The sequence below is a fragment of the Phocoena phocoena genome, chromosome 19 (genome assembly GCF_963924675.1).
Source record: "Phocoena phocoena chromosome 19, mPhoPho1.1, whole genome shotgun sequence".
Taxonomy (NCBI): Eukaryota; Metazoa; Chordata; class Mammalia; order Artiodactyla; family Phocoenidae; genus Phocoena; species Phocoena phocoena.
Genome location: NC_089237.1, coordinates 53,321,021 through 53,345,281, shown reverse-complemented (window position 1 = coordinate 53,345,281; position 24,261 = coordinate 53,321,021). Strand labels below are relative to the sequence as shown.

The 24,261-nt window shown below is 41.6% G+C and overlaps 1 protein-coding gene across 1 annotated transcript; it reads left to right on the top strand.

Annotated features, from left to right (window-relative positions):
• Window positions 1-319: 319 nt before the first annotated feature.
• Window positions 320-24,261, top strand: LOC136137948 (myosin-2). Its single transcript, XM_065896360.1, has 38 exons — window positions 320-523; window positions 613-756; window positions 2,270-2,426; window positions 3,390-3,417; window positions 3,501-3,615; window positions 3,702-3,794; window positions 4,421-4,484; window positions 4,604-4,702; window positions 5,157-5,260; window positions 5,928-6,066; window positions 6,737-6,855; window positions 6,944-7,093; window positions 8,212-8,382; window positions 8,509-8,818; window positions 9,283-9,362; window positions 10,219-10,306; window positions 10,398-10,515; window positions 11,166-11,289; window positions 11,378-11,514; window positions 13,346-13,601; window positions 15,159-15,401; window positions 15,515-15,691; window positions 15,774-15,919; window positions 16,003-16,093; window positions 16,179-16,568; window positions 17,719-17,845; window positions 18,538-18,656; window positions 18,798-18,994; window positions 19,721-19,904; window positions 19,986-20,151; window positions 20,254-20,378; window positions 20,544-20,852; window positions 20,940-21,143; window positions 21,472-21,597; window positions 21,688-21,858; window positions 21,942-22,046; window positions 22,166-22,261; window positions 24,109-24,261. The coding sequence occupies exons 1-38, from the start codon at window positions 320-322 to the stop codon at window positions 24,259-24,261; spliced, it is 5,829 nt and encodes a 1,942-aa protein (XP_065752432.1).

Genomic DNA, 24,261 nt, shown 5'->3' with positions numbered 1-24,261 from the left:
GCAACCCAAGATCACAGGCTCCTTAGCAGCATGCGAGGCCACCACCCAGCCCTCTTATTAGAATGTCATTCTTGAAGGATGAAAGAAGAAAAAAGCCACTGTGTGCAATGCTGGGTACCAGTGACCCCTGATGCCTTTGAGTCCTTGTAACGTGTTTGTTTCAACAACTGTAGCATGGAGCACAGTGCACCTGCCTGATGGCATTTTCAACTGGGCCTATGCAATAGCATCAAGATAGAGATTTATGGATATCGATGACAATCCGGAATCTCTGGTATGAAATGTTTCATCTCCTTTAGGACCTCTGAGTTCAGCAGCCATGAGTTCAGACCAGGAAATGGCCGTTTTTGGGGAGGCCGCTCCTTACCTCCGAAAGTCTGAAAAGGAGCGCATTGAGGCCCAGAATAGGCCCTTTGACGCCAAGGTATCTGTCTTTGTGGTCGAGCCCAAGGAATCCTTTGTCAAAGGGACTATCCAGAGCAGAGAAGGCGGGAAAGTGACAGTGAAGACCGAAGGAGGAGCAGTGAGTAGAGTCCCAGGAGCCAACCACATTCTACTGATTATTTTGTGTGGTCACTCAGTTGACAAACAGTTACCCTTCCTGTTTACCAGACTCTGACAGTGAAAGATGACCAAGTCTTCCCCATGAACCCTCCCAAGTTTGACAAGATCGAGGACATGGCCATGATGACCCACCTGCACGAGCCAGGAGTGCTGTACAACCTCAAAGAGCGTTACACAGCCTGGATGATCTACGTGAGTGCCCCCCACCCCCAAAGTGGGCTTTATCACTGAACCCTGTCAGCCCATTATAGTATAAATGGGTTACAAGTAGTGACTCATTGCACTCTCAGTAGTAATGTAACTAGTTAAAAGGCTCACGGTTGCTGCTGTAAGGCTCAACCCAACAGCTGGCACGTAATCCTTTGTCTTCTCATCCAAAGCCGGGCAAGGCCATTGTCCACAAGGACTGGGTTTGCCAAAGAGCCCTTGAACAAACGCTAGAGCAGCTACTGTTTATATCTCAACCACGTGCTTACATCTCCCCTCATCCCCATTCCTGATGCAGAATCATTCAGATGGAAAATATAAACTCATGTATTAACACTTAAAAATAATGTTTCTAAAGACCAGTTTTCACTCCTCCAAAATAACCACAATTTGTATCTCTGTGTTCTGGTCCCTTCTGTGTGGAATGCCTCTTTGATGAAAACTTCCCAACTTCCCCAGGCAAAGCTGGATGTCGTGTCCTGTTGTTTCTGTCTCTGCAATAACACTGACAATGTTTTTCCACCATCAGTCATTTACATGTCTGTCTCCTACATAGACTGAAAGTTCCTCAAGGAACAACATCTCATTTATGTTTCATTCTTAGGGCCTTGCAGAGGCTTTGCACATAATACAAACTCAGTAGTACTTTCTAATTGAATCTATTATGTTAGGCTGACATTTCTGTATAGGGTTTTTTTGTTTTTTGTTTTCTGGCCGTACCATACAGCTTGCACGATCTTAGTTCCCTGACCAGGGATTAAACCCGCGCCCCCTACAACGGGAGCTCAGAGTCCTAACCACTGGACCGTCAAGGAATTCCTGTCATTTCTGTATAGTTTAGCTGCTGCTACTAGTCAGCTGGACAACACCTACACAAGTGTACCTGGTGTTTAGAGTCAGCATCCATTCTGATTGGTTGGTACTTATCCTAGACCAGTTGTCAAAGATTTTGGAAATCCATCTGTTGTAATCATAATGTATTTACATCATTTTGTGTTCTGTATCTTTATAACTCAGTAGTATGTTACAAATATTTCCCCAGTATTGCTGCATACCTTCATGTGTGCCTTTTTAAATGACTGGATCACAGTATCTTAAGAAGATTTTCCATATTGTTGAGTACTTAGGTACCAAATTTATGTTTTTATGAATTTGAATATCTTAATGCTACAAAGGAAATATATGCCCATTTTCTAAACTACAGTAAAAGATGTCTCATACTACATTTAAAAAACCCCAAAACTTTGGAGCTCCTGCTATGTGAAAATCACTGTGACAAATCCCAAAAGGAATAATGAGAAGTCTAAGCTATAGTCCCTTCCCTCAAGGATTCTGCTGTCTTGTTGAACCTTTCAACTAGTTTTCATGCTGATGCCTTGAAGACATGTAGAGCACTTAATTAAAGTGTTCCTTTTAGTGAAAATTCATTTAATGAGTTAATTGCACAAATCACAGAAAAGGTGTTCGGCTAGTTATTCTTTCTTACTCCCTTGCATAGACCTACTCGGGCCTCTTCTGTGTCACCGTCAACCCCTACAAGTGGCTGCCGGTGTACAACCCTGAGGTGGTGGCTGCCTACCGAGGCAAAAAGCGCCAGGAGGCCCCGCCCCACATCTTCTCCATCTCTGACAACGCCTACCAGTTCATGCTGACTGGTGAGTTGGATGTTTTGTGCATCTTTTTAGAACAGAACCATAGGAGAAAGAGACTCTACCCGTCTCAGCACACTCTTTGAGGTGGTCCCCTAAATGCTATTGCCCTTTGCCCAGAACCAACCTAAACACACTCCAGATTTTAAGGTGTATCTGGTATTAAAACAGTTATACCATACATCTTTTTCCTAGAATATTGTCTCAGCTAGGTCAGTCTAAGGTACAAAGGTACCCTGGGGAAAGGGCTGAAAGATTTCCCCTTCAGAGAGAGTAAAACATCAAAATGAACTTTTCACTTTCCCTAAAAATATGACTAAGGCCATGATTATTTCCAAAGCTACCACCTTTACCATATTTACTCCTTCTCATGCACTAAAAATATCTCTAATGCCTATTTTTCATTACTTCTTGTACCTACAATAAACATGCTACTAACTTGTCATCTAAATCCACCTGAAAACCCCAAAGTCCACTTTCGGTGAGTATTTAGTGGTGGAGTATAAAAAGAGAAAGTCTACAGCTTCTTTGCAGCGCTCTGTTTCAATGCAGTCTGTACACTAACGTGCGGCAGGGGTGGGCACAGGGAGCAGCAGAGAGCGGTGCTGGCAAAGGTGCTAGGCCTAGGGCCGCCAAGTCCATGGGGCTTCCCTGGTGGCGCAGTGGTTGAGAGTCCGCCTGCCGATGCAGGGGACACGGGTTCGTGTCCCGGTCCGGGAAGATCCCACATGCTGCGGAGCGGGTGGGCCCGTGAGCCATGGCCGCTGGGCCTGCACGTCTGGAGCCTGTGCTCCGCAAAGGGAGAGGCCACAGCAGTGAGAGGCCCGCATACCGCAAAAAAAAAAAATACTAAGTCCATGCCATATTATGTACTCTCCATTTACAAATATTGGGTTGGCCAAAATGTTCGTTCAGGTTTTTACGTAAGATGTTAGGCAGTATTAACCTTCCTTAATTTCTCTTTTGTAGACCGTGAGAATCAGTCAATCCTGATCACGTAAGTAGATTTGATGCTTTCTTTTCATGACTGCAATAGCTACCAGCTTTGGGACCCCTACTGACTTGGTTTTTATTTGACAGCGGAGAATCTGGGGCTGGGAAGACTGTGAACACGAAGCGTGTCATCCAGTACTTTGCAACAATTGCAGTCACTGGGGAGAAGAGGAAGGAGGAAGGTTCTAGTGGCAAAATGCAGGTGGGTCTGAATGCCACGTCAGGATCCAAGCTGTCAAGTAAGAAACTCCCGAGCCCCACATGTGAGGACTGCTCTTGCCTTTGCAGGGGACTCTGGAAGATCAAATCATCAGTGCCAACCCCCTGCTCGAGGCCTTTGGCAACGCCAAGACCGTGAGGAATGACAACTCCTCTCGCTTTGTAAGTCTCTTGGACACTATTACAGACACTGCTCACTGGTCAAAATTTACGGGATGTTTGTGAATACATTCTCTGAGTCTTTTTCATTCCATTCCAATTTAATTATATTATACCATGGCTCTTTCCTTTTCCTCTGAGCATGTAATAACATGGATCCAAGTCCTGTCTAAAAAGATATATGACCCGGGCTTCCCCAGTGGTGCAGTGGTTGAGAGTCTGCCTGCCGATTCAGGGGACACGGGTTCATGCCCCGGTCCAGGAGGATCCCACATGCCGCAGAGCGGCTGGGCCCGTGAGCCATGGCCGCTGAGCCTGCACGTCCGGAGCCTGTGCTCCGTGACGGGAGAGGCCACAACAGTGAGAAGCCCGCGTACCGCAAAAAAAAAAAAAAGATGTATGACCCTATATCTGAGTTCATCTTTCACTATTTACAATTATCCACAATTTTTAAAATTTAAAGATAAAATTATTTTACCTAAAAAATAGGAGATACATCTTTTTCTACCTGAAACAAATTGTCTCTGAATTGATTTAATATTAAAATGTTAGCACTTCAAGTGTTTCGAGTTTTTCAAAGATTTGATATGATTCAAAACCAAAGTAGTAATGTTAATTTTTCTTTCAAGGGTAAATTCATTAGAATCCACTTTGGCACTACAGGAAAACTGGCTTCTGCTGATATTGAAACATGTAAGTGCTTGCATATACCTTACAATAATTTCTGTTTCTTATGACCTATAATATTGACTAAAATTTGCATCTCATATGAATTTTTACATTTTTCCTCTTTGTTATTTATTTCCTTCCAGATCTGTTAGAGAAGTCTAGAGTTACTTTCCAGCTTAAGGCTGAAAGGAGCTATCATATTTTTTATCAGATCACATCAAACAAGAAACCAGAACTAATTGGTAAGAAACGTCGTAATTCCTTTCCAAAATTACTACACCCGCACCTAGCAATGCCTGGTCCAACTCAGTATTCCACGATGGAATTTTGTCAACTGTACATATTGTCTTGATTTTGAAAACAGCTTTGTAAATTTGGTAAAAATTTATGTGTGCTCATTATAAAAATTCAAAGGGAAAACTGAAAATAACACCTCCAAATCCTATCACTATGAAAATAATCACTATAAACACTTGGTATCATTCCAGTCATTTTCTGTAGATATATCTTTACAAATAGATACATACATACAGTAACTGGAATCACAGTTACATGCTCTTCCGTAATCTCTTTTTTTCATTGGGCAATAACATATCATGGCTTTTTCCATCCTAGTGCCTTAGAATTTGTCTAGAAATCTGTTATTTTAATGAAGAGGATATTTCTGCTTACCTTTTCTCTGTTCCATGTACTTAGAAATGCTTCTGATTACCACCAACCCATTTGATTTCCCATTCGTCAGTCAAGGGGAGATCAGTGTGCCCAGCATTGACGATCAGGAAGAATTGATGGCCACGGATGTAAGTAGAACACAAGAAAATTAGAATGATTATTTGGGGTCAGAGCAACGGTCCCGCTAGATAAATCCTCAGTTTCTCGTAGAAATCACAAAAGAAGATTCAAAGATGGACGTGGATGTGCCACCTGGAGTCAACTGAAAAGACCGGGATGTGCCCCTGCAACATCTCACTTTCTCATGATAGTCTGTTAAAGAGCTATCCTTTCTGAATTTCCCTAAACCATTTTTTTATAATCTACTTGCATTAAATCCATACCACCTCTCAAAATAATAAGTTTACTATCCTTGTTCTCTATTTTAAGTTTACTTTTTGCATCTTCAGAGGGTATGCACCTGTGATTCCAATGCTCTGTGCTGGCTTCCAGTTGACTAGCTCCCTAGACACCCAATCTAAGGAGTTCCTTGCTCCCATCAGTACTGGTAGTTTCCTCAGTCTGACCAACAAATCAGGAATTATCCAAATGTGAACTACTAATAGTGAGCATATTAACCTGACATAGGTTTACATAATAGTAAACATATTAACCTGATCCAGGTTATGGATCATAACCTGACAGTTATAGTTTACACAATAATGTTAACTTGATCCAGGTTATGGATTAAACATATTAACCTGATCCAGGTCATGGATCATAACCTGACAGTTATTCTATTGGTTGTGTTGGCAGAGTGCTATTGATATTTTGGGCTTTACTAATGATGAGAAGATCTCTATCTACAAGCTCACGGGAGCTGTGATGCATTATGGAAATTTGAAATTTAAGCAAAAGCAGCGTGAGGAGCAAGCGGAGCCAGATGGCACTGAAGGTATCAACTGAGTCATCCACCTGACTTCACGTTTGTTTGAAAATCACACTCTTTTTTAAAAAATTTTATTTATTTAATTTATTTTTGGCTGCATTGGGTCTCCATTGCTGCGTGCGGGCTTTCTCTAGTTGCAGTGAGCAGGGGCTTCTCATTGCAGTGGCTTCCCTTGTTGCAGAGCACAGGCTCTAGGCACGCGGGCTTCAGTAGTTGTGGCACGCGGGCTCAGCAGTCGTGGTTCAAGGGCTTAGTTGCTCCGCGGCATGTGGGATCTTCCCGGACCAGGGATTGAACCTGTGTCCCCTGCATTGGCAGGTGGATTCTTAACTACTGCACCACCAGGGAAGCCTGAAAATCACATTCTTAACTTGTTACCCTTGAGCTTTCCTCGGAAGACAAATTCATTTCCAAGAATTGCATTTGAAAGTATATCTATGTAAGATATGTCCGGCATGGGTATTAGACATATGTCCCTACAATTTCTGAAGTTCTTTAGGGAATACTACCCATAACCAAGGTCTTGAACTTAGTGAAAAAAATGGGCAAGAATACTCAAAAAGATATTCTGAAAACACTGCACAAAATGCCTGTAGCTTAAAAAAATTTTTTTTTATTTGAGGAAGCGGGTTGCTTTGGGCCATAATAACATCATTCTATCCTTTCTTCCTTTCAGTTGCTGACAAGGCAGCCTACCTCCAGAGTCTGAACTCTGCTGACCTGCTCAAAGCCCTCTGCAACCCCAGGGTCAAGGTCGGCAATGAGTACGTCACCAAAGGCCAGACTGTAGAGCAGGTAGGTACATAATTCAAATTCACAGCCAGGGATGCAAGCATTTTATGGTCCTCTATGAACCTCAAGGGATACACCTTTGTCTTTCAAGGTGTACAATGCAGTGGGCGCCCTGGCCAGATCTGTCTATGAAAAGATGTTCCTGTGGATGGTCACCCGCATCAACCAGCAGCTGGACACCAAGCAGCCCAGGCAGTACTTCATCGGGGTCTTGGACATCGCTGGCTTTGAGATCTTTGATGTGAGTTGGTAGTACGTTGCTAAGGGGTTTTTTACAGTAAAGCAATGGAAACATCAATAAGAAGAAATCTGTAAATATTATAACCTTTTATTACCAATGTCAAAAAGTTATGCTAACATTTAAAAGACAGTGATTGGGCAGCTAATCATTTATTGTAGTGGCAATCCCACTTCTATGAGAAATAAGCTACTTAATGAGGACTCTTTAACTTGCTACATGATCCAAAGGGAGTTGGGAATTAGGTTGTTGTAGTGAGGGGTTTAAAAATCCCACAATGCAAAGTGGGGTTAATATAAAAATATAAAAATAAACCTGTGCAGTGCATAATATGCTCTGAATATATGGTAGGGAAAGCATTCAGAAACACTTAGGCAGATAATAAGAACTGAGAGAAGGCCAGCAATTTAGAGTCAGCATTAATAAATTCAATGCAAGGAACTCTTCTCATCAATGTGATATGGGATAAAAACTCATATTTGATTATAAGACACATTTTTCCTGCTTATAGTTTAAAGAAGTTTATCTTTTTCTAATTATAAATGCAAAACTTAGGCATGGGAGAAATCATGGAAAATGAAGGAAAAGGAGTCCATATTAATTCTACTATTTATATCTAGTTAATGTTAACATTTTGGCTTTTAAAAAATATGAGTGTGTGTTAATATACTGTACATAATATTTGGAATCTTGATTTTTTTCGCTTCACATCAAAGAGTAGGGGTGGCAATTATCGCTCCCTTGCAATGCTGACCATGATGGCTTCCACACAACAGACTCCTCCCAGTCAGCTTCTAATGGGTGTCAAATTAGCTGTTAAATGAGTCAACAGAAAATGCAGGAGATGATGGGAATAAACATGGAACGATTAAGTAGGAACTCAGAAAAACACCTGAGTCAGTTTAAGCAAGTGCAAGAAAGGAGAATTAATAATGATGATGATTTAGGATTTTGTATAAAATGGCAGCAGAGAAAACCAGTAGATTTCACAGCCCCCCAAGGACTTTGATACCCATAATCTAAAGGCCATTCTACATTTTTAAATCAAGAAGCCCTATATCTTAAACTGCTCAATTTGCTAAGAGAAAAGTAAACGCATCCGTACGCATCCGTTTATTTAGTTCAACAGCCTGGAGCAGCTGTGCATCAACTTCACCAACGAGAAGCTGCAGCAGTTCTTCAACCACCACATGTTCGTGCTGGAGCAGGAGGAGTACAAGAAGGAGGGCATCGAGTGGGAGTTCATCGACTTCGGGATGGACCTGGCCGCCTGCATTGAGCTCATCGAGAAGGTCCGTTTCAAGTTTTGGAAGCTATGTTTTGCGAGAACTAAATTATTCACTGCACCTTGTTTAATTCTATAGACAAAGAAAAATGCTTATATAGAATTGTAACTTTGTGTTGTGGTCTGCTTCCAGCCGATGGGCATCTTCTCCATCCTGGAAGAGGAGTGCATGTTCCCCAAGGCCACAGACACCTCCTTCAAGAACAAGCTGTATGAACAGCATCTTGGAAAGTCTGCCAACTTCCAAAAACCCAAGGTGGTTAAAGGCAAGGCCGAGGGCCACTTCTCACTGGTGCACTACGCTGGCATCGTGGACTACAACATTACTGGCTGGCTAGACAAGAACAAGGACCCCCTGAACGAGACGGTGGTTGGGCTGTACCAGAAGTCTGCAATGAAGACTCTAGCTTACCTCTTCTCTGGGGCTCAAAGTGCTGAAGCAGGTAATGATGAAAAAAATCCCAACATGTTCTCCTGATATTACAAAATGTGATGTTAGATTGAGGCTAGTGATATCATAGCCTAGGCTGAGGTACTGCAGGGCCAAATCTATTGTGCCTCCAAGTCCTGAGTAAGTAGGCTGCATTGTGATTATACATTCACTCCAGCACTGATGGAGGCCCTACTGCAAAGAGCCAGAAAGGAACTTTCAACATCTCAACCAATGAAAAGGCTTGGCTTCTATGATTCTCTCCTGCTTTTTCCTCCATATCTGCTGGTTATTGAGTACCACTGAAAAGTGGATGCACACTTAGTTGACACATAAGATTCATTCAGGCTCAAACAGAGAGGTCATCTGTGTTGGAAAAATGTTCCATGTGAGCACAGAAATCAACAAATAGGCAAGAAATAGCCCTGTCAATTCAAAACTATGTTTGAATGACACCTTTTCTTATTTTTTCTCCAGAGGCGGGTGGCGGTGGGTCTGCCAAGAGAGGTGGTAAGAAGAAGGGCTCTTCTTTCCAGACCGTGTCTGCCCTTTTCAGAGTAAGAAAGAAACTGTTTTTGACACTCTTGTTATTTTGGGAATTAGTTTTTAAAAGCACAAAGCCTTCTCTCCACAAGTCATTTAGGAAAGGACTGACCTTAACTAATGGCTTCTGTTCATCTAGCTTTGAAGAGAAGAGCTTTAAATGACTCAGAAATTATCAGGTCATCTTTCATGCTAAGCCAAATAATAAAAAATATTTTATAGGAAATGTTATAAAACGTAATGCTCTGCTATGCATAATCTAGTTGAGTCATGCAAATAAGCAATGGCATGCGCTCAGAGACTAAATCATCAGTAGGACTAACAAAAATCTAACAGCTAGGCCTTAAGGAACCTAATACGGTATCCATGTTCATAATCTAGTCAATTCTCAATTTAACCGGTAGGATTGTTCCCCTTATAGATAATCTTTATGCCCTAGAAGTTGACAGAGTTGGAAAGGGGAAGCTATATTTATGAGAATAAGTCCAAATGTAGTGTAGGCTTGTATTTCCTTCCTGGAGAACCACAGAGTTTAGTAGAAGGGTGACCATTCAGGATGGGGAGGCAATGGCTTTGTCAATGTATGTGGGTGGCCAGGGACAAGGGTAGGAAGGAGGACGGTGCTTGCATACACTGAGAAGAATCACTTGACAGCCTGCTTTATATGTGTAACTCCTGCCAACTCAAGTGGAGAAAGAGGTGTGGAGGAGGAAACTGCACCTCAGGAAAAGTTTACCAAGGTGGTACCTTAAGTTAAAATGGTCCAGAAGGATCGTTCAACTCAGCCATGGACATGGATTTTATAGACATCACCACGTGCTCATAACCGTGTCTAAATCTCAGATAACAGGATTTTCCCTGATTTCACAGGAGAATCTGAACAAGCTGATGACCAACCTCAGGAGTACCCATCCTCACTTTGTGCGGTGCATCATCCCCAATGAAACAAAAACGCCTGGTAAGAAGTTCTGGAGTGGAAGCACAAAGCATGACTGCCATACCTCCTTTTAACGAAACTCTGTCGTGAAATAAATATGGGTTTATTTTAGGGGCCATGGAGCATGAGCTTGTCCTGCACCAGCTGCGCTGTAACGGTGTGCTGGAGGGCATCCGCATCTGTAGGAAGGGCTTCCCGAGCAGGATCCTGTATGCAGACTTCAAACAGAGGTCAGACTCTCCTAATTATGGTGTTTCCTGGAGTTTAGTGTAAATATATTTAGTGCAAGCAAAACGGTTTAGTGAAAAATATGCCTTTGTTATTTTTAATTTGCTACAAAAAGAGTAAAAAATTATAAGCCTCAAAACACCTTTAAAACACAGGCATACCACATACTAAGCACTCTAGAGACTTTTCACTGGATCTACCATGCTCCTGGCTTAGCTCATAGATGTCTACATTAACGTCAATAATTATGAGAACAACCATTTTTGAGTGCTTGATATGTTTGGATTATTTCATTTAATCCTTCCAAAACCTCAGTAGAGGGAAGCACTACCAACAGCAAATGCATCCAGCAAGGATAATATGTTACATTGTGTTGCTCACCTACACACTAATGGGAACAAAACTGTAGAATACTTTCCTGAGAACAGGGTCTGATGAGGCAGAAAGGAAAGTTGCAACTGTGCAGGAAGGTAAAATGGAATAAAAATAGACAGTAGATACTAGATTGACCATCTATGTATACAATGTCCTTCCTGCGAAGAAAGAATAATTGTTTTAAAGCTCTGGGTTTTTTTAATGGATCATTTAATGCTTAGCTACTACTAGTCTCACCAATAAACCAAGTTTTAAAAAACTATATTTACTTTACCAGATACAAGGTATTAAATGCAAGTGCAATCCCTGAAGGACAATTCATTGACAGCAAGAAGGCTTCTGAGAAGCTCCTTGGGTCCATCGACGTTGACCACACCCAGTATAAATTTGGTCACACCAAGGTAATAGTCTCTAAGGCCCACCAGACACTATGCCTGTCCCTTTGGAGTTTATGTAAAGTTTCTGATCTGCAACTCTGCCCACACACAGGTCTTTTTCAAAGCTGGCCTTCTGGGGCTCCTAGAGGAGATGCGAGATGACAAGCTGGCCCAGCTGATTACTCGAACCCAGGCCAGGTGCAAAGGGTTCTTGGCAAGAGTGGAGTACCAGAGGATGGTGGAGAGGAGGTATACAAACATATTGCTTGTCTACTCACACCCTTCAGAAGCATATTTGAGGTGGCTTACAGTTAAGGCTCAGATATGATAAGGCCACCAGAGCAAGAAGGGATGAATAAGAGTCTGATGCTGAAGTGGAGATAGATATACATGTACCAGAAAAGTTAAGGTAGGAATCATCACCACAGAATACATCGAATGCTCGGGTAAAAAATAAAAAAGAGAGGGAAGCATAATAAAAAAGAGAGAGATGTACGTCTTATCTAACAAGAGAAAACATACCATTGAGTAAGCAGAGACAAAGTGTTGCCCTAGCATTTGGTTCTAATGTGAATTTACTGGGTAGATCATTAAATAAGATACACTGAACTGCATAGCAGACAGTATTTTCAACAGTGGTTTTACTCAACATGCAGAAGCAACTTCTTCATCTGATCGTTTCTATTAGTGAACTATTATGATTTAAATTATTAAGGGCAAAATTGGTGAAAAATATTTTTTCAGTAAGTTAATACAATTTCACCGAGGTACCTGGCTTTTTAGTGATCTAATGTGATGCAGGGACAGAGTTCTAAGACTACGAGTCAGGTGTCTCAAACTGCAGGACGCATATGAACGGGATCCATAGGGAGAAATGCATTTTATATTGCCACCTGTATATCCATGCATACATGTATGTGTGTGTAAATATATAAATAATTTACATGGAACAGATTTTCTATCACCTGTAGTTCTGCTAATATCTTTTACTGTATTCTATTTCATTAAAAATAATAAGTTTGGTCATGAACCTATATATATATTTATAGAGAGAGATATATGTAGATACATATAGATATATATTGGGGCAATTAATTGCCCATATATGAAGGTAATTAATTTTTAAAAATAATTTAGATTAAAACAAATGTGATGAGATTAGAGTAGAATGCAAAAATCATACAACATTAAAATATAAAACCAGAGATTTTTCAAAGAAATTCTGAGTTTTTAATGAGTCCCTTTATCCCATGCCCCACATCCCTGAGGGGTCTGGTTCCCTCTTCACTGCTCTCAGTGGCATTCACGTAGGAAAGTTTGCAAAGCACTAAAGCAGAACAGTACTTCTCAGAGGGTGGTCCTTGGACCTACACCATCAGCATCTCTTGCAAACTTGTTAAAAATGCGAATTTTAGACCCCACCTCATATCTGCAGAATCTGAATCTCTGGGGAAAGGGTCCAGGAACCAGTATTTGATGAGATGAGATCATCAAGACACTAGATGAGGGACTTCCCTGGTGGCGCAGTGGTTAAGAATCCGCCTGCCAATGCAGGGGACACGGGTTCGATCCCTGGTCTGGGAAGATCCCACATGCCGCGGAGCAACTAAGCCCGTGCACCACAACTACTGAGCCTGCGCTCTAGAGCCCGCGAGCCACAACTACTGAGCCTGCGTGCCACAACTACTGAAGCCCGTGCGCCTAGAGCCTGTGCTCCGCAACAAGAGAAGCCACCACAATGAGAAGACTGCGCACCGCAACGAAGAGTAGCCCCTGCTTGTCACAACTAGAGAAAGCCCACGCGCAGACACGAAGACCCAACACAGCCAAACAAATAAAATAAATTTTAAAAAAAGAGGTTAATGATTCTTATGCACACCAAAGTTTGAGAAGCACCAACGTAGAGAAAGGAATGATTAATGAGTCCTTGACCACCATCCTCAAATATAATTTCTTTCATCTGTGCTTTTGAAAGTAGGTGAGGAACATGGTGGAATGCAGAACCTCCAACTCTCACTGCCAAGATTTCATCTCATTTCATCATCCACACAATATCTAATTTGCATCAATTAAATTTCAGGGAGTCTCTCTTCTGCATCCAGTACAACATCCGAGCCTTCATGAATGTCAAGCACTGGCCCTGGATGAAACTCTTCTTCAAGATCAAGCCCCTGCTGAAGAGTGCGGAGACGGAGAAGGAGATGGCCAACATGAAGGAAGAGTTCGAGAGAACTAAAGAAGAACTCGCCAAGTCAGAGGCAAAAAGGAAGGAACTGGAAGAAAAGATGGTGTCACTGTTGAAAGAAAAAAATGACTTGCAGCTCCAAGTTCAGGCCGTAAGTAGTGGTATCATCCTGTGCACTGCTAATCAGGACGCAAGCGCTATGACTCTAGCCACAACTAGAGGCAGGGAGTTGGGTAGTCAGTGTGAGAGACACTCACTGGAGGGAGAAGGTTAAAGCACTCTGATGGTACTAATGAAGTCCTTATTCCTTCATCACCCAATAAGTGCCCCCAAACCAGAACCAGGGCAATGAGCTAGAACTGACCATTTTCTTCCATTCTGTACAATTTCATCAAACTACAGGGTTTACAACTTCTTTTCCCTATGAAGACAGTCCTTGAAAGTGATTTTAACATGAAGCTAGCCCAAATAAAATATTAAGGAGAGGATAGCATGGAGAGAGTGATTTGTTTTCTCTGAAACTTCCCTGAACTTCTAGATGTCTATATGTCTATGGGTCTTAAATCACAGCTGTATAGCTGACAAATGACAGTATTCTACATCAATTTTTATTGAATTCTTGTTTTTGATCTCCAAAACTGAGATTTGCTCTTTCCAACCCATCTCCACAGTCAGTGCCGTAGCACATCACACCCGGGTTGCTGCATCAGTACCTAACTTGCCCTGCCTACCCCCAGCTCTCTCCCTCCATCCAGCCTGCGGCTACTCCCAGACCAAGTATTTTAGAATTGCTCCCCTTAGCTCTGGAATGGAATTGATAAGACTGTCTTTCATTTGGAGTCTGGTATAATTCACTCATCACAAAATCGTATGTTTTTCCTGCTGATTAAGATTGGTCTCTTCTGTCAAGTTTGGGCAGTGTAATAATTCCTTCTTTTAGATTACAGAAGGGAAAAGAGCTGTTTTTCTGTCCCCACCCCTTTCAAATCTATCCTGAATTCTCTTCTCTTGTCCCTAGATAATCACTTAGACTCTGTCCTACACCACTATACTCACTACCTGGCTATATGCAGCACATTTTATTCTTTTCTGTATTCAGAGACTGATATGGAGTCTCACTGATGAATGTATCTATCAATTTCTCTCTCATTTCCTGTCCACCCCCAACCCTCTTAAGTAGAAACATAGGTTGGTAGGAATTTCTTGATCACTGTATGCCTCAAATAGAATTTAGAGCACCTTAACCAGGATCATCCGCCAAGACTACAAAGGGAAATAATTCAGCGGTGGCTCCATCCAGAATTTCTCCCGCTGGAACCCTTTCTCTCCTCCTGATCCTTCTCCCAATATATTCATTTCTACAAGACCAAATCCTACCCATTCTCAAAGCCCAACTCAAATGCCACTTCATTCATGAAACCATATCTGATACAACTTCCCTGATCTCTTATGTCACTAACTGGTTTCTGAATTAATGGTAGCTTGTTGGGGTTAAGCTTTCTAATCTACTGTAGAATATACTCTTCTAAAGGAACAAGACAATATCTGATACATTTTGTTTTTCTCACAATGTGAAGTGTCCTGCATCACACACAGCAGGTGGTTCATAAAAGTTTAAGCCAAAGAACCAATAGTGGTGATTTACACTGTTATCATTGTGAAATACTTCATTCTTACTTCCCAATTTTGATTTTGTTGCCAATTCAAGGAAGCTGAAGGCTTGGCTGATGCAGAGGAAAGATGTGACCAGCTGATCAAAACCAAAATCCAGCTCGAGGCCAAAATCAAGGAGGTGACTGAGAGAGCTGAGGATGAGGAAGAGATCAATGCTGAGCTGACGGCCAAGAAGAGGAAACTGGAGGACGAATGTTCGGAACTGAAGAAAGACATAGATGACCTTGAGCTCACACTGGCCAAGGTTGAGAAGGAGAAACATGCCACAGAAAATAAGGTAGGAAACGTATACAAGGAAAGTTTACTTTTTTATTATTATTAGGGAATACAAGCATAAAACTGAAGCCACCGAAATGTAACATGTAATGCAAAGTGTTTTTACTTCCTAAGGTGAAAAACCTCACAGAAGAGATGGCAGGTCTGGATGAAAACATCGCAAAGCTGACCAAGGAGAAGAAGGCCCTCCAGGAGGCCCACCAGCAGACCCTGGATGACCTGCAGGCAGAAGAGGACAAAGTGAACACTCTGACCAAAGCTAAAACCAAGCTAGAGCAGCAAGTGGATGACGTAAGTCTAGGATTATCAAGGAACTTATTTTCTTTGAAAGGAAGCTAAGCAATCCTTTTGACTCAACATTATTTGTATTTAGCTTGAAGGGTCTTTGGAGCAAGAAAAGAAACTTCGCATGGACCTAGAAAGGGCTAAGAGGAAACTTGAAGGTGACCTCAAGTTGGCCCAAGAGTCCATAATGGACATTGAAAATGAAAAACAACAACTTGATGAAAAGCTCAAAAAGTAAGTATGAAAGAATTGCTTATGAACTTGCTTCCAATGTTGCACATGAACTCAACTATCATCCTTTGCTACTTTGCAAAAAGGAAAGAGTTCGAAATCAGCAATTTGCAAAGCAAGATTGAAGATGAACAAGCACTTGGCATTCAACTGCAGAAGAAGATCAAAGAGCTGCAAGTAAGTTCACATTTCCATCCGTCTGGCCCAAAGAGGCACAGTTATGACATAAAAAGGCTAAAACTGAGCTCTTCCCCACTGCCAGGCCCGCATCGAGGAGCTGGAGGAGGAGATCGAGGCAGAGCGGGCCTCCCGCGCCAAAGCAGAGAAGCAGCGCTCGGACCTCTCCCGGGAGCTGGAGGAGATCAGCGAGCGGCTGGAAGAGGCCGGCGGGGCCACTTCAGTCCAGATTGAGATGAACAAGAAGCGGGAGGCCGAGTTCCAGAAAATGCGCAGGGACCTGGAGGAGGCCACTCTGCAGCACGAGGCCACGGCGGCCACGCTGAGGAAGAAGCACGCGGACAGTGTGGCCGAGCTGGGGGAGCAGATTGACAACCTGCAGAGGGTCAAGCAGAAGCTGGAGAAGGAGAAGAGTGAGATGAAGATGGAGATTGATGATCTTGCTAGCAATGTAGAAACGATCTCTAAAGCCAAGGTACCGCAGTCTGAGAAATAGTTATTAACAACAATGACCCTTTATGTGCATGTCACAGTTTGCACAGGGCCCTTTACACACAACATGTCATTTGTCCTTTGTAGTAATCCAGGAGGTAAGCAAGAAAGATGTTAGTATCTGTATTATTTCCACTTAATCATATGAAGAAACTAATATTCAAAGAAGTTAATAAGCACATTGGCCCCATGACACTACTAACAAATGACAGCACCAGCAGTGAGCATCGGTTGTGAGTGTTCTCTTGTTCTCCAACTGGAGAACACAGGTCTCCAAAATTCTCAATTATCTAATAAGCAAAGTTTCATGGTACATAAAAACAATCAATTATTTATAAACATGCTTTTAGAAAACGTGCCATTCAATTCTCACAAAATCTTAAATTTAGTATATGATCTTTAAATTTTTTATTATAGGCATACCTCAGAGATACTGTGGGTTTGGTTTCAGACCACCACAATAAAGCAACTATCAAAATAAAGCAAGTCACACAAATGTCTTGGTTTCCCAGTGCATATAAAAGTTATGTTTACACTATTCTGTAGCCTATTAAGTGTGCAGTAGCATTATGTCTAAAAAATATATACATCCCTTAATTTAAAAATACTTTATTGCTAAAAAAGTGCTAACCTTCATCTGAGCCTTCAACGAGTCACAGTAGTAACATCAGAGATCACTGATCACAGATCACTGTAACAAATACAATAATGAAAAAGTTTGAATATTGTGAGAATTACCAAAATGTGATGCAGAGACACGAAGTGGGCAAATGCTATTGGGAAAACGGCGCTGACAGACTTATTGGACACAGGGTTGCCATAAACCTTCAATTTGTAAACAAACAAACAAAAAACAAAAAAAAACACACTACCTGTGAAGAGCAGCAAAATGAGGTATGCCTGGAATACTGAACAAAGCTTCACAATTAGCTTTTTAAAAACCCCAATGTATAGTTTCAACTTAGGACAGCAATCATAAAATATATAGAAAAAATTCTAATATATTGTATTACATATAAGAAAATTTATTTTATATGTCAAAATAAATATTTTTCTGTTTTAGAAGAAACTGCAGCCATAGCAAAATATTATTAAAATGTCTTCATTGGCTTCTTCTACTTTTTCTCTCGCAGGGAAATCTAGAGAAGATGTGCCGCACCCTGGAAGACCAAGTGAGCGAGCTGAAATCGAAGGAGGAAGAGCAACAGCGGCTGATCAATGACCTGACAACTCAGAGGGGACGCCTGCAGACAGAATCTGGTAACTCTCTCCTCTATGAGGCCTAAAAGTGGAGATGATGTGGTCAAAAACAACTGATATCGTGATGTGAGAGCCTAATAAAAGCAACTGAGAATATGTGTGATTCACCAAACAGCTCAGGCTCTCATCCTACATGCAAGGTCACCTGGGGACAATGCTGGAGATGAAGACTTCCATAGGACTGGGTCAAGCTCTGCTCCACAAAGGCCTTGAGGATTTGGTCACATGGAGGGGATGCTTGGTATCAGGAGTCACTCCAGCATGGGTCCAGGGCTTCTGTTTTAGACTAAGCTTCTTTTTATCTAGATCAGAGTGAACCAAATTCCTGAATAGGGCAATGGATAACCCAGTCCCTCAAATGTCTTATGAAACAGGGACAATGTAGAATTAGACATTTTAGCTACTGTCTTTGACAGTTATCAACAGGTTTTGCACGATATTATATAACCCTGAAAGAATCAGTTATGGAGAGAACAAAGAGAATTTAAGTTGTATTTATTCATTCAGGTTAATATGTAAGTTTCACCATAAAAATGAGAAATTTGACGTTAGCATGAAGGTGTCAACAGAGAATTGAATCATCTGAGTACTCAACTGGAAGGCGGTGTTGAGAATTTAAACTTATTTCTAATATGGGCTTGCAAAACTTTTTCTTTGCTTTAAAAAGTGGTGCCATTTCTTTTGCTTATCAGGTGAACTTTCACGTCAGCTAGATGAAAAAGAATCTTTGGTGTCTCAGTTATCAAGGGGCAAGCAAGCATTTACTCAACAGACTGAGGAATTAAAGAGGCAACTTGAAGAGGAGATAAAGGTAACTATCGTTGCAAGACTCATTTTTTTCCCCTAACCTGACCCTAACTGGAGTCCATTACACCAACTTTAAAAAGGTTTTGAAACTTAATAATTAAACAATTAAATATACAGTAAAAAGAAGGTGTAACTACCTCCGCAGGCCAAGAGCGCCCTGGCCCACGCCCTGCAGTCCTCCCGCCACGACTGTGACCTGCTGCGGGAACAGTATGAGGAGGAGCAGGAAGCCAAGGCTGAGATGCAGAGGGCGCTGTCCAAGGCCAACAGCGAGGTGGCCCAGTGGAGGACCAAATACGAGACGGACGCCATCCAGCGCACGGAGGAGCTGGAGGAGGCCAAGTATGTGCACAGATAGGAGAGAATGTGCAGAGAACACTGGATGCTGAATCAGAAAGACACAACCTTTGAAGATTCAGTGAATTAGCCCACAAATGTTCATTAATTAGCTCCTACTTGCCAGGCACTATCAGGCCCTGAGAATAAGACATGAATAAAGCAAACACCATCACTACCCTCCTAGCCTCAACTCTAGGCTAGGAAACAAAGGAAACAAAGAATAACAAGTAATTATACAGATAATCAGCCTTATTGCTGGTTGCCAAGCACACCAAGCTCATTGCTGCTTCAGGTATTTGCAGTTGTTGGCCCCTCTGTGTCTGGAATACTCTCCCCCCAGATCTCCCTCTGGCTCACTCTGACTTCTTTTAGATCTTGACTCAAATGTTACCTCCTCGGAGAGGACTTCCCTGAGTATCCAGAATAGTTGGCCATGCCACACTCCATTTTATTTTCCTTCACTGCACTTATATCTGCAATATGTTGTTATGCATTTTCTCACTTGCTTATTGTTTCTCACTTGTTTGGAAGCTTCACGAGGCAGGGACCTTTTCTGTCCTGTTCACTGCTGTGTACTCAGCACCTGGTTCATAAAAGAAGCTCATCAATATCTGTTGAGTGAATGAATGGATATTTTTAATATGAAGTTCCCCATAGTTTTCAGCATGGTAATAGTTCATAATTCTTGGTTTGGTTCACTTCTTTCTACAAACATACATAATCTTCAAGGAAGAAGCTGGCCCAGCGGCTGCAGGCTGCTGAGGAACATGTAGAAGCCGTGAATGCCAAATGCGCTTCCCTTGAGAAGACGAAGCAGCGGTTACAGAATGAGGTCGAGGACCTCATGCTCGATGTGGAGAGGACAAACGCTGCCTGCGCAGCTCTGGACAAAAAGCAAAGGAACTTCGATAAGGTAGTTTCTACAGCAGCCTCTGCTCTCCACCATTGTCCTCTATCCTTTCCAGGAGGTAACCACTCTTGATGGGTGTTTCAGGTCCTGGCAGAATGGAAACAGAAGTATGAGGAAACTCATGTCGAGCTCGAGGCCGCTCAGAAGGAGGCCCGCTTTCTTGGCACTGAGCTGTTCAAGATGAAGAACGCCTACGAGGAGTCCTTGGATCAGCTAGAAACTTTGAAACGAGAGAACAAAAACTTGCAACGTGAGTCCCTTTCACTTTCAATAATTTTCATGCCTTGGAGGAACCTTCCTCTTATGTCCTCTGTCTCATCAAACCTCTACCTGTCTTTTACCCAAACAACAGAGGAGATTTCTGACCTCACTGAGCAGATTGCAGAAGGAGGGAAACATATACATGAACTGGAGAAAATAAAGAAACAAGTGGAACAAGAAAAGTCTGAAATTCAGGCTGCTTTAGAAGAGGCAGAGGTACATGTCAAAAATGTGCATTGTAAACAGATTCAAAAAAAATTAGGACTAGCCACATATATTGAACAGAAAAAGAAATAACACAAAATTAGTGGAAGGAACATGTGCAGAAAAACTTCTGAATGCTTCCGTTCCCTGCTAAAGTCACCCCTTGCTGTCATTAAGGCATCCCTTGAACACGAGGAGGGAAAGATCCTGCGCATCCAGCTGGAGTTGAACCAAGTCAAGTCTGAAGTTGACAGGAAAATTGCTGAAAAGGATGAGGAAATTGACCAGCTGAAGAGGAACCACATTAGAGTCGTGGAGTCCATGCAGAGCACGCTGGATGCTGAGATCCGGAGCAGGAATGATGCCATCAGGCTCAAGAAGAAGATGGAGGGAGACCTCAACGAAATGGAAATCCAGCTGAACCACGCCAACCGCACGGCTGCTGAGGCCCTGAAGAACTACAGGAACACCCAAGCCATCCTCAAGGTAAATGGGCTCAGGAGATGGTCCCAGGGCAGTTGGGGTGACTGCAGCCCTGAGAACAAGGTGTCTCAATGATCGTTCATTCCACAGGATACCCAGCTCCACCTGGATGATGCTCTCCGGGGCCAGGAGGACCTGAAGGAGCAGCTGGCGATCGTGGAGCGCAGAGCCAACCTGCTGCAGGCCGAGATCGAGGAGCTGCGGGCCACCCTGGAGCAGACGGAGAGGAGCAGGAAGATGGCGGAGCAGGAGCTCCTGGACGCCAGCGAGCGCGTCCAGCTCCTGCACACCCAGGTGAGTATAACATAAAAGTAAAAAATACAGTGGACTGAAAATGAAATTCTTGCTCAAATCTTAGTACTATCTAAAAATGTATTCATAATGTTTTATGGAGGTTAAAGTTTAAAATATCTTTGGATTAACAATATTTTTGTTTATATGAACTGTGACATTCAGAGTTGACTGTCTTATAAAAGTATATTGTCAACTCAGATAATTTATGGAACAAGAAGGGATACTAATTAGTTACCTTAATTAATTAGTTTGTGGGTTCATTAGAACATTGGACATTGTAATTTTGCTCTCATGTACTCAGTATTCCTAAATTTGATATTTTAACCAGAACACCAGCCTGATCAACACGAAAAAGAAGCTGGAGACAGACATCTCCCAGATCCAGGGAGAGATGGAGGACATTATCCAAGAAGCTCGCAATGCAGAAGAGAAGGCCAAGAAGGCCATCACTGACGTGAGCAGAGGGCCACACGGGGGTGGTCAAGTTAGAATCTTATTGGGCTGTCTCAGCTCTCTCTACTCGTTTTGTTTTACTGCTAATTAGGCGGCCATGATGGCCGAGGAGCTGAAGAAGGAGCAGGACACCAGCGCCCACCTGGAGCGCATGAAGAAGAACCTGGAGCAGACGGTGAAGGACCTGCAGCACCGCCTGGACGAGGCTGAGCAGCTGGCCCTGAAGGGTGGGAAGAAGCAGATCCAGAAGCTGGAGGCCAGGGTGGGTCTCTCAATATCTATCTATTTCCATTTGTTCCCAATGCCTTACTGGATCAAAGTTCTTAAGAGCCTACTCATTCGCAGGTGCGTGAGCTGGAAGGAGAGGTTGAGAGTGAGCAAAAGCGTAGTGCGGAAGCTGTCAAGGGCCTGCGCAAACATGAGAGGAGAGTGAAGGAACTCACCTACCAGGTACAGCAACCGTTTTTATCAGCTAAACACTCCTTGCATATACAGGAAACACTCACATGAGATGATACAACAGTCATGTGCTTTTGAAGTAAGGCCCTGTGGTTTTTATCATCTTTCAGACGGAAGAAGATCGGAAAAATATACTCAGGCTTCAGGACTTGGTAGATAAACTTCAGGCCAAAGTGAAATCTTACAAGAGACAAGCTGAGGAGGCTGTAAGTATCCTTAAGACAGAGGGAAGGGAGAAGTCCTCTCTTAAGAAAAACTAATAAATAAATAATTAGATTTACTATTTACTTCTTGTAGTAAATAAGCTGTTTGCTTCATAGAAGACTGTGTACTTCTTAAAAACGTTTGCGTATTTTTAACTCATTGCTTACTATCTGTAATATTACTAGATTGATTTTTAAAGTTAACATTCAACCCACAAAGAAACCTCAAAAAATTTCAAAGCAGAAATAATACAGGCCACATTCTCTAGCCACAGTGTGATAAAGTTGTAAAGTAATGAGAACATATAAACAAAAATTTTCGAGCACTTAAATGTTAAAAAACTAACTTTCCTAAAAAACGTTTGGATTAAATTAAATAAAAACATAATTACTGAATGATTTTTAACTGTAAATAAAATTTCAAGGAAGAAATCTAGAATTTATAAGTCTAGAATGTAACCAAAGCTGTCCTTGAAGGACAATTCATTGCTTTATATGCTTTCATTATGAATCAAGAATTTTAAAAAATGAAGAAAACTGACAGTCCAATAAAGAAATCATAAATAATAATAAAATAACAAAAGTAAGAGGTGTTGATAAAGATAAAGGTAGAAATTAATAGATTATTCTATTTTCTAATTTGATAATCTCACTAACATCTAGGGAATTAATAAAATAAATACACTTATAACTAGATTAATCAAGGAAAAAATGAGAGAAAATACAAACTCACAACATTACAAATGAGAAATGGGACAAACCATACAGGTAGAAAAGTTATTTTTAAATGTAAAATATAAATCTGTTAAGACAGTTAAAATCTTAAAGAAATAAGAGAATATAAATTACTAAGTTGGCTGAATAAGTTATTTCAGAAATACTTCCGAAACTAGACTCAGGTCCAGATATGTCTTTCAAAATTTCAAGGAACAGATAATCCCTGATTCCAGAGCATGGGAAAAGATGAAAAGATTTCCAAATCATTTTAAGAAGCTTGCATAACCTGCATACCAAAACCTGTCCAAAAGAGAATAGGGGGGAAGATACTAAAGGCAGTTTTATTCATGAGTATAGTTATAGCAACCCTTACTTTTATTAAGGAGACTGTCGGGACTTCTCTGGCAGTCCACTGGTTAAGACTCTGTGCTCCCAATGCAGGAGGCCTGGGTTCGATCCCTGGTCAGGGAACTAGATCCCACATGCATGCCGCAACTAAGAGTTCACATGCCACAACTCAGGAGCTCGCCTGCTGCAACTAAGACCCGGTGCAACCAAATAAGAATAACTAAATAAATATTAAGGAGACTGTCCATCAGTGATTAAATAGGCTTAATTCCTACAAAGTAAGGATTACTTAATATTAAGGAGTCTGTCAATAGAATCATTACATCCAAAGTAGGAGAAAAAAAGTGATTGTCTTGAAATGTGCCGAAATGCTATATGATAAAATTCCACATTTATTTCAACATAAAGAAGGTATTAAGAAATTCATCCTAATGATAAAGAATATCTAACTCAAGCGAATAGTCATCTTCCAGCAAGCATTAACAAGCATGATTTTATCCTTGCCCTCTGCTCTTATATTTTTCTTACTCTAATTGTAGTACATATTTTTTTTCCACCTTTTGGTTGCAAAAGTAGAGTTGCGATTATTTATGAGACATGAAGCCCCAAATAAATCATAAAGTTAATTTTAATGATAAGCAAAATTCAGAAGGTGGTAAGACAATAAGGTTTCCCACTGGGTATTTTAACTTTTCTGCAGATGGCAAGTCCTTTCTTCCCTTAGGCCTACAGAGTCTAGAAAGATGCCCGGTATGGGTGCCTTACAATTCCATTTTTATTCTCAGGAGGAACAATCCAATACAAATCTATCTAAATTCCGCAAGCTCCAGCATGAACTGGAGGAGGCTGAGGAAAGAGCTGACATTGCTGAGTCCCAGGTCAACAAGCTGCGGGTGAAGAGCCGGGAGGTTCACACGAAAGTCATAAGTGAAGAGTGA